Source organism: Carlito syrichta, unplaced genomic scaffold (assembly GCF_000164805.1).
Source record: "Carlito syrichta isolate Samal-C Ts95f unplaced genomic scaffold, Tarsius_syrichta-2.0.1 Scaffold303226, whole genome shotgun sequence".
Classification (NCBI taxonomy): domain Eukaryota; kingdom Metazoa; phylum Chordata; class Mammalia; order Primates; family Tarsiidae; genus Carlito; species Carlito syrichta.
This window is the reverse complement of record NW_007247322.1, coordinates 142,331-153,139: the sequence shown is the minus strand read 5'-3', so window position 1 is coordinate 153,139 and position 10,809 is coordinate 142,331. Positions and strand designations below refer to the sequence as shown.

At 55.6% G+C, this 10,809-nt stretch overlaps 1 protein-coding gene across 1 annotated transcript; it reads right to left on the bottom strand.

Moving 5' to 3' along the window:
* Positions 1-6,946: 6,946 nt before the first annotated feature.
* SELPLG (selectin P ligand) lies at positions 6,947-8,155 on the bottom strand. The gene has a single exon (XM_008058141.1). The coding sequence runs from the start codon at positions 8,153-8,155 to the stop codon at positions 6,947-6,949; it is 1,209 nt and encodes a 402-aa protein (XP_008056332.1).
* Between the last annotated feature and the right edge of the window lie 2,654 nt (positions 8,156-10,809).

Sequence of the window (10,809 nt, the reverse complement as noted above, 5' to 3'; positions counted from 1 at the left end):
TTGTTTCTGTGATAGATCACTGAGTATGATCAACTTCAAATCCATCCAAGTTGCTGCAATGTCCACATGCTTGTCCTTCTTGATGGCTGCATAATATTCCATTGTGTATATGTACCACATTTTTTAATCCAGTCCAGCTTCGATGGGCAGCATGATTGGTTCCATGTTTTTGCTATTGTGAATTCAGCTGCATGTTTGTTTGCTTTTAGAGACAGGGTCTCACTCTACTGCAGTGGTGCAATCACAGCTCACTGCAGCCTTGAACTCCCAGACACAAGCGATCTCGAACTCACCACGCCCAGCTAATTTTTAAAAACTTTTTGTAGAGGCAGGGTTTTGCTATGTTGCCCAGGCTGGTCTTGAACTCCTGGCCTCATGTGGTCCTCCTGCCTCAGCCTCCTAAACCACTGAGATTGCAGGTGTTGACCACCACACCTGGCACGTATGAATGTTCTTCTTCATTCTTTTGGGAAAATATCCAGGAGGGTTGCTGGGGTGGTGGTTTCTGGCTGTACTGTGAGCACAAGTCTAACTTCACGAGAAGCTGCCTGATGGGCTTTCACAGTGGCTGGCCTGATCTGAAACCCTCTGGCACACGAGACTGCTTCAACCCCTCCCATCCTCACCAGCCTTGGGTGGCTTCAGGATCTGGAGCAGGTCCTGCCAGAGGGTGGGAAGCCACCTCTGGGGGGGGGGGGGGGTTCAGCTCACACTTCCCTGAGGCAAAAGACACTGGGAGGCCTTTGCAGCAGCCCTTCCTGCTGCCACCTCCAGTGGGAGGTTGGCCAGGTTCCAGCAACCCCACGAGGCTGAGCTCCAGCTCAGGGCAACCCCTCCACCGCCGACCCCACCTCCTTCCATGGCCAGATGCCTGACGGACGGCCCAGCCTCCCCCCTCCTCACTCCAGCCCCCACCCATGCCCACCCTTTCCTCTTCCCGAGGGTCTCCCACCCCACGCGTCTTCTCGCCCTGCTCACCTGGCCTGGGTACTTCCCATCCTCACAGCCCCCTCCTCGCTGCGGCCGCTCCCCCCAACATGCACTCCTGTGCCCGCCCACGGTGTTCTTGAGGTCGCAGCATTATCCCCGACCCCCAGTCGACAACCCTGCAACCTCCAAGTTGCACCTACCATTTTCCTGACCCGGCCCCACCCCAGGTCTGGCCCTACCTCTCACACCCCCAGCCCCCACCCTCTCCTCTGGGCTCTGGCCCCGCTGTCAGCTAACCTTTTCCTGGGTGACCATTTAATTAATCTGTCCCTCCTTGAGACCATGAGCTCCAAAGGGCATCACCGGCCCGTCCTGCTCACGGCATCTGGCCAGCAGAGCGCCTACCATGTTCAGTAACAATCTGTGGCTCTGGTGACAGATAGGGAGGGGACCTGGCGGCAGGATAGGGAGAGTCCTTCTCCAGACCATCTGCTGCTGAACCACCCCTGGGGCGTGGCAGCCCTAGCCTGTAAGGGACAAGGGACCTGGGGCAAACTCAGCCTGCCAACGCCCCTTCCTGTCTACCTTCCTTCCTTCCCTGCCAGTGGAGCTGAGGTCAGCAGAGTGGGTTTCCCAGCAGTGCAACCTGCTAGTGCGACCGGTTTGGCTGTGTGAACCTGTTTCCCCGGCGGGAAAATGGGATAATTATTGCACCCATGGGAAAATGGGATAATTATTGCACCCACATGATGGGTCCTCGTGAGGCCTACATGAGATACTGCAGATAAAGTACTTGGCAAAGCGCTAGCTAGGCATGCAGTAAGTGCTCAACAAATGCTCCTTGCCTTCCCCCCAGCCATCCCTTTTTTCCTAGGCCGCAGCTCTGTTGTGTCCTGCTCTCTGAGAGTGCGGGCTCTCTCAGTCACCCTCCCGAAGAACAGGGCCATCCCTCAGCAGCCAGGAGCCGAAAGGGGTGACTCATGGGGGACTTCCAGGAGCCAGGCAAGAGGAGGAGGGGGAGACCTAAGGGCGGGATTCTCCGGACCGTGCTGGGACCTTAGGGACAGCCTGATGCCTTGGTAAAAGCATGGCTAGCCGGACTTGGTGGCTCAGCCTGTAATCCTGCACCTTTGGGAGGCTGAGATGAGTGGATTGTCTGAGTCCGCGGGTTCGAGACCTGCCTGGACAACTTGGCGAGACCTCATCTCTACAATAAATCAAAAAAAATTAGCTGGGCGTGGTAGCGCGCGCCTGTAGTTCCGGCTACTTGGAAGGCTGAGGCGGAAGGATAGCCGTAACCCAGCAGGTTGAGGCTGCAGTGTCCGGGAGTGGCCACTGCACTCCAGTCTGGGCGACAGAGTGAGACTCCAACAACAACAACAACAAAATTCAATACTTAACTACTCAATATTTAAAGACTCATTCCACTTTTTAAAAAAAAACTTGAGCCGGGCTCAGTGGCTCAGCGGCTCAGCTTGTAATCTGCGCCTTGGGAGGCTGAGGTGAGTGGATTGCCTGAGCCTGCAGGTTCGAGACCCGCCTGGGCAACTTGGTGAGACCTCATCTCCACAATAAATCAAATAATTAGCCGGGTGTGGTAGCGTGCCTGTAGTTCCAGCTACTTGGAAGGCTGAGGCGGAAGGATCGCCGGAGGCCAGCAGGTCGAGGCTGCGGTGGCTGGGAGAGGCCACTGCACTCCAGTCTAGGTGACAGAGTGAGACTTCAACTCAAAAAAAAAAAGCATGGCTTCCAGGCCTTGACTCCCTTCCCGAATCCTCGCACATGACCTGGGGCAGGTGACCCAGGGCTGCTCTTGAAGCCTCCATTTTCACTTCTGTAAAATGGAGCAAATCCTGAGGCCTCCTTTGAAGGCTGCTTGAGGGGACACCCAGAGACATAGCGGACATGTGTGTTCGGGGTGTGTCTGCTGGATGGAGGAGTGGGGGGCTTCAGGCTGGGGGTGTTCAAGGGCTCGTGAGGCCCAGGCGGAGGTGGGGTGGGGGCGGGCATGATGAGTCCAGGTGGGCGGAGGGCCCGGCAGTGTGCCAAGGCAGCCGACACTTGCCTGTGGGAGCCAGTCACCAAATTCTTAAAATGTTATGAGTCAGTTGTTTAATGCACTAAATTCTGACATATTAAAAACCAAGGTCAGCTGGGCCCAGTGGCTCATGCCTGTGGTCCCAGCACTTTGGGAGGCTGAGGCGGGAGGATTGCTTGAGCCCAGGAGTTCAATACCAGCCTGGCAACATAGTGAGATCTTGTCTCTACAAAAAAAAAAACTGAAACCCCCCCCCACACAAGGTTATTAATCCTCAAAACTCACCGTTTCCTAATTATTTTACTACCTTCTACTAGCATCTATGTGCTGAGGTTATTTTCATGGAGTGTATTCTCTATTATACAACGACTGGTAGCTCAAAAACGGCTGTGAATGTATTCACACTGAAGAAATTGGCAAACACCACAAAGCAGGGCGTTCTAAAATTGGCAGCCAGTTGTCAAACACTGACCAGCATGAGACTGGGTGCGGTGGCTCACGTCTGTAATCCCACTGCTTTGGGAACCTGAGGTGGGAGATCACTTGAAGCCAGGAGTTCAGGACCAGCCCAGACCACATAGCAAGACCCCATCTCTACAGAAATATTTTAAAAATCAGATAGGCATGGTGGCACACACCTCTAGTTCCAGTTACTGGGGAGGTGCCAGCAGGAGGATCGCTTGAGCCCAGGAATTCAAGGATCCGGTGATCCACAATCGCACCACTGCTCTCTGGCCTGAGCGACAGAGCGAGATTTCAAGGCTTTGAAGAAATAAAGGCCGAGGGAGCATTTACCAGCCGTCCATTGGGCTTGGTGCTGCTTCTTGGCTGAATGCTCCCTCTGCCTCCGTCCTCCAAGCCTGGACGGAGGGGAAGCGCCCGCCTTCCAAAAGCTCTAAGAGCTGGCGGCCGGCGGCCCCTGGCGGCCACTTCAGGGCCCGGGTCACCGGCGGGATTAAACCCGTGCTCTGGGGAGAGCGCCGCAGGAGAAAGGCAGCCTGCTCCAAGTGGGCGGCAGAAAGCGTCTGTGGAAGTGCCCGGCAGACAGGAGCCAAGCCTCCTGGGGAGTCACTCAGAGGCACCCAAGTCCCTCAGCCTCTGGGTGCACAGTCCCGTGCTGCAGAGTCCTCAGTGCCCCTTCTCCGACTTCTCTGATCCTTCTCAAAGGGGCAGGGGCTCAGCTCCCTCAACCCATCAGCCTGCCCCCTCCAGGACACCCGCGCTGTCTTCCGTCAGCACCCCCAAAGCCTTGAACACATCTTTCTTGTGCATCTCAGACTCTTTTTCTGTGTCGGAGTCTCACTCTGTCACCCAGGTTGGTGTGCAGGGGCATGGTCATATCAACAGCAGCCTCAAGTTGCTGGGCTCAAGTGATCCTTCTGCCTCAGTCTCCCAAGTAGCTGGGGCTACCATCAAGCGCCACCATGCCTGGCTAGTTTGGGTCTTTTTTTGTGGAGAAGGGGTCTCACTATGTTACCCAGGCTGGTCTCGAACTCCTGGGCTCAAGCGATCCTTCCACCTCAGTCTCCTAAAGTGCTGGGATTACAGGCGTGAGCCGCCGTGCCCGGACTGTGTGGATCACATTTGGTCATTCTAGAAGTTCGGGAGAAGGGGACAGATGTCGCCATGCCCAAAGCTGTGTGGCCGTCTCCCTACTCCTCCCTGAATGTCCCCGTGGGCCCTGCCCCCTGCCACTTTCCCTTCTGCCTTCCTCCTGTCTCTCTTCTTCTCCTCCCAAGCTGGAGCCAACACCTCCCAGACTCAACCTTTGGACTCCCCCTTCAAAGGCCATAAACCCTGGTCTTGAACTCCTAGTTGCAAGCAATCCTTCCGCCTCAGCCTCCCAAAGCACTGGGATCACCGGCATGATTCAACATGCCCAACCGATGTGTGCTTTCCTGTTGCAAGGTTGAACAGTTGCCACAGAGGCCCATAAGCTCAACACATTTACCGTCTGGCCCTTTAAGAAGAAGGTTGCTGGCCCCAAACTTTCCCACCAGCTGACCATGAGTATGTCCCTGGTAGCATGAAAGCCTCTTGGGCTGTGGTGCACCCCCACTGGGAGGATAGCTACAGGGTGTTGATGGGGGACCAGGCCTGTGTGCAAAGGAGCGGTCCGGCGGGCTTCGGGGGTGACAAAGAGTCTCTGCTTGACCGAACTTTAGGGAGCCTCCTGGGGCTTCTCCTAGGCCCCTCCAAGCACATCATCATGCAATCCAGTGCTCACAAGAACACCCCCATGTCTGATCAAGGTTCTCCTCCACCATCCCCCCAGGTGATGCCTGGTCCCCCAGCTGCCTTCAACAGGAATCCCGTTGGGTGGGCTAGCCAGGCTCCCCTGCCCCGACTTTACTTTTTGTAACCTTCCATCCCTGCCCCCCACCCCCGACCCTTGGCTTTCAGTCCCCACTCGCCTGTGCTGTACTCGGAGTTGTCTCTCTCTCTCCTTGGCTGCAGGACCCTGCTACAGTGGCCCTACAGTGATGGATGTCGTACCCCCACCTTGAATCAAGTCTTCCTTACCATGCTTTAGCAGGAGGCTGGGTGCAGTGGCTCACGTCTGTAATCCCAGCAATTTGGGAGGCCAAGGAGGGAGGACTGTTTGAGACCAGGAGTTTGAGATCAGCCTGGGCAACAGAGTGAGACCTCGTCTCTACAAAAATTCAAAAAATTAGCCGGGCATGGTGGCGTGTACCTGTAGTTCCAGCTGTTCGGGAGGCTGAGGCAGAAGGATTGCCTGAGCCCAAGAGGTCGAGGCTGCAGTAAGCCACGCACTCCAGCCTGGGCGACAGAGTGAGACTGACTCCAAAAAAAATGGGGGGGAGAGTCATCGAATAATTTGTTTCTTTAACAAGAGGATAGATTGGTGTTTGGAGGGGTATTCATCTAAGATTTGGGAGGAACCAAATTCTGCAGGACAAACTGGTCATGGAGAGAGCTGAATGGAGGGAGCACCGGGACCAGCCTGCCTCTTCATCTTGCAGCCTGAAACTTCTCCCAGTCGCCCAAGGACGTGCATGATGCTTCTGTTCCCAAGCGGCAATACTGACATCAACCCAGCAGCCTGTGGAGGGGGCTTCCCAAGGGGCCTGGGGCTGAGGACAGACAATTGAGGATCGACCTCCACCCTGAGAGTAGGGATAGAAGATTCTGGGAAGGCTGCCTGGAGGAGACAGCCTCGGTACCTTGAAGGAGTCAACCATCAATTGTTCATCACACATTTACTGACAGCCCACGCTGTGCCGGGCCTTGGGCTGGGTAGGACAGGACAAGAAACCCCCCTGAGAAGGGGCCACAGCAGAAGGTGGGGGAGAGCAGATGGGCACTCTGTCACCTGGTAGAAGCTCACTGGGCCACACAGTCCTGAGGAAAGATCTGCCCTTGGGCTTTCCAAACCCACCCGAGCCTGCACAGGCTGAGGCCTCACCCCAGGCTCCCCAGAGAGGTGCCTGAGAAAACCCAAGCCACCCCAAATCAGAGGAGCTGCAAGAAGTGGCCACAGGAGTCTGCCGCCCTTCAGTGCCTCTCCCCAGGACCCTCTCTCTGTCTGGAGACCACCACAAGCAGAAGGAAAGGGTGAGGGGGACAGGGAGCTCCGTCCTCCTTGGCTCACGAGGGTGAGACTCAGTGGCCTAGAGAAAGGAGGAGAGCCCTGGAGATGCCAGGGAGGTGGGGGTGGGGGGTCACAGGTCAGACAGGGACAGGAAGAGGGGAGGCTCTCTCCAGGCCACATGGCTGCCCACCCACGGTCCGTGGCCTGGGAGTGGCTGGGCTCCACTCAAGGCCGAGGGAAGGGGAGAGGTTCCATGTGCTCGTCCTGACGGCCACAGACCCTGGGCCGATCTTGTCCTGTTTGGGTGGCTGCTATCCCAGAGGTCGCCAAGGAAGCCCAGGACTGTGGTATGCAGACCGGGTGCTCAGGGGTGGCTGGACGGGAGTGAGGTGGCCAGGGCCATGCTCAGCAGACGTGTGGGACAGCTAGGGGAGGAAGCTCTGCAGGGTGAGGTCGTCCCCCTCACGCTCCCTGGGCTCTGGTGTGGGACCCGGGCCCTTGGTCTTGGGCAGGCCCCCGTTGGCCGTGGTGGGTGGCCCCTCGCCCCCGTCAGGCAGCAGAGCGGAGATGCAGACCATCTCGGTGGGAGAGTAACTGCGCACAGGGTACGTGTGGCTCTTGCGGGAGAGGCGAACTGCCAGCACCACGGTGCACACCAGGAAGATAGTGGCCACCAGGGCCAGGATGAGGATGGCCAGCAGGCACTGCTTCACGGGGATGTGGTCCGGGGCCCCCACAGAGCTGGGGGCCACGGGGCTCCCGGGTGAAGAGGACGGCCCACTCCTCACGTGGATGGTGTTGGACAGACTGAGGGCTCCCACAGGCGTGCTGTTGTGAGCAACAGAGGGCACGAGAAGGACTGTGGTAAGACCCCTTGTGGGAGCAGGGGCCGTGGACTGGGTCTTCTCAGTGGCTGGCTCTGTGAATGGCGCCACCGTGAGAGGGGTTTCTGTAGCAGGTGGCTCTGTGGACAGAGCCTCTTTGACTGTGGGTTGCACGGGATCCTCTGTGGCAGTGGATTCCCCGGTCTGGGCCTCTGTGGCAGTGGATTCCACGGTCGGAGCCTCTGTAGCAGTGGGTTCCATGGGCAGGGCCTCTGTGGCAGTGGGTTGAGTGATCTGTGCCTTTAGGACTGCTGGCTCCATGGATAGGGCCTCTGTGGTAGCCAGCTCCGTGGACAGAATTCCCTTGTTGGATGAATCCTCCGTGATAGATGCGCTTTCCGTGGCCAGCTCTGTGACTAGCTCTGCCGTTGTGTCCGGAGCCCCCTGAGTGGCCAGCTCCATGCTCAGATTCCCGGTGACTGACCCTCCTGTATCCAGGCCAGCAGAGTCTCCTGTGGCAGCCTCCACAGTGGTTAGCTCGGGGGCTCCAGGCACCACAGAACCTGTCTGCCCTAGTGTTCCCGCCATAGTCACCAGCTCACTCCCATTGTGGGTCCCCAGGACTTCAGGAGGGTCCGTTTCTACCGCGACATAGTCGTCATCCATGTCCTCCTCCTCGATGTCCTGTCTCCGGCCCCGGGAGAGCAGGGGACCTGGGGTTTTCCCGGCTCCATCTACCCGCGTGTCCCACAAGGGGAGGTTGCTCCCGGGGCCTAGCAGGGCCAGCAGCACCAGGAGTTGCAGAGGCATGGCACCTGGGGAGACAGGGGGGGAATGTCAGGACGGCTTTCCCCTGTCCCCCTGTGCCCAGCGAGCACCCCCAACTGCCACATCTAGTCTGGGGCAGATGCTGGGTATTTCTATAACCCAGCACATGTCTGGTGCAGAGAGGCCCTCAGCCAGCAGCAATTACAAGCATCATTTCTCAGCGTGAACAAAGCCATCCAGGAGGACTGTTTAATGCCCTCCATATGGTACATGGAAACTTTATTTGCCTCTCTCTCTCTCTCTTTTTGGGGGGGTGGTTTGCTGGTGCAGGATCTTGCTCTGTTGCCTAGGCTGGAGTGCAGTGGTATGATCTCTTAGCTCACTGCAGCCTTAGACTCCTGGGCCCAGACAATCCTCCCACTTCAGCTTCTCCAGTAGCTGGGATTACAGGCATGCACCACCATACTGTTTTTTTTTTTTCGGGGGGGTTGTTTTTGTTTTTTTTTGTTAGAGGTGGGGTCTCACTATGTTGTCCAGACTGGTCTTGAATGCCTGGCCTCAAGCAATCCTCCTGCTGTGGCTTCCCAAAGTTCTGGAATTACAGGCATGAGTCAGAACACCCAGCCTCTCCCTCATTTTTTATTAAGCCTTTTTATTTGTAGGCAAGACAATTCACTGGGAATGTAGAAAGAAAATACCAGGCCAGGTACGGTGGCTTAAGCCTGTAATTCCAGCACTTTGGGAGGCCAAGGTGAGAGGATTGCTTGAGCCCGCGAGTTTGAGACCAGCCTGGGCAACATGGTGAGACCTTGTCTCTACAATAAATCAAAAAATCAGCCAGGTATAGTAGCACATACCTATAGTTCTGGTTACTTGGAAGGCTGAGGCAGAAAGGTCGCCAGAGCCCAGCAGGTCGAGGATGGGATAGCTGTGAGCCTGACACTGCACTCCAGCCTGGGCGACCGAGTAAAACTCCAACTCAAAAAAAAAAAAGAAAAAAGAAAAAGAAAAAAGAAAATACAAGACCTTCTAGTTATATTAATTTTTTATGTCACCCTTCTTATTTTTTATTTCATAGATATGTTTACTGTATCCTAAGAGTACAGTAGTACCAGTATATAATTGCAGGAGTTGTATAGAATTTATAGGATGGATATCAACTCACAGAATTAACCTACAAGTGGATCTACAGTATGTAGTATTCCCTGTATGCAACAATCAATAGATCAGTTGTCATGGATGAGGTCCACAGTAGAAAAGTTCAGAAGCCACAGGCCTGCAAGATAGAGTGGCTTGTCAGACTTTCAAGGCCTCTTGGAGTCTGATTCTGATGACTGCCCTCTCTCCCTGCCCCCAACTCCCCATCCCTCTGTCCCCTGCAATCTTGACTCCTACCCCCCACAGCCCTAGCTAGTTCTCAGGGCCTTTGTTTGTCTCGTTCCTTTTTTTTTTTTTTAAGTTGGGGTCTCACTCTTTGGCCCAGGCTGGAGTGCAGTGACACAATCCTGGCTCATCACAGCCTCGACTTCCTGGGCTCAGGAGATCTGTCCACCTCAGCCTCCCCAGTAGCTGGGACTACAGGCATGTATCACCACACCCTGCGAGTTTTTAAAATGTTTTTGTAGAGACGAGGTCTCACTGTGTTGTCCAGGCTAGTCTCGTACTCCTGGACTCAAGCAATCCTCCCACCTCAGCCTTCCAAAGTGATGGGATCACAGATGTGAGCCACCACGTTCAGCCTGTCTCGTTCTTTCTCAGTCTCAGCTTGGTCCCACTCCTTTCAGTATGTCCTGGCCCACCCTGTGGGGATGGTAGTACCCATCTCATGGGCCATCGTGAGGATGGAAGGAAGGGATACTTAGCACTTTGTTTGCATGGCAGGCTCAGCAAAGGTTGGCTGCTTTGGCTCTTTTGGTCAACCTTCCCCGCAAGTCCTCAAGGGCCCAGAGCCATTGAGGCACCCTCTGTGGCCAGAAGAAAACACACACCTTTTCAGAACAGCCCTGCTGCAGGGAGCTTATAGTCATCGTGTTTGCCTGTGGGTGGGACTACCGTCTATTGCGAGACTCTACACTGTCCTCCTAACCCTGGCGGCTGGAAAGGACAGTGCCTCTCGTCGTGGCCACGTCATTGATCTTTCTCTCTGGCATTGAGAACACCTGGGCTTTCTCGTTTTTTCTCTCTCCCTTATGTTCCCCTTGGCACTGGCTTGTGTTTAAGGGATTTAAAATCCTGTGGTGGGCCAGGCACAGTGGCTCACGCTGCAATTCCAGAGTTTTGGGGGCCTGAGGCCAGGAGTTTGAGATCAGCCTGGGCAACATAGTGAGACTTTATAGCTACCCAAAATAAACATAAATAAAGATTTCAGCTAGACAAGGTGACTCACGCCTGTAATTCCAGCCCTCTGGGAGGCCAAAGTGGGAGGCATGCTTGAGGCCAGGAGTTTAAAACCAGCCTGGAAAACAAAGTGAGACCTCATCTCTACAAAAATTAGCTGGGCAAGGTGGCACGCACCTATAGTCCCAGCTACTTGGGAGACTGAGGCGGAGGGATTACCTGAGCCCAGGAGGTCGAGGCTGCAATGAGCTGTGATGGTGCCACTGCACTCCAGCCTGGGGGACAGAGTAAGGCTCTGTCATAAATATCCTGTGGTGAGGGGCAGGCATGTTCTGGGGCAGGACCCGGGTATTCCGGCG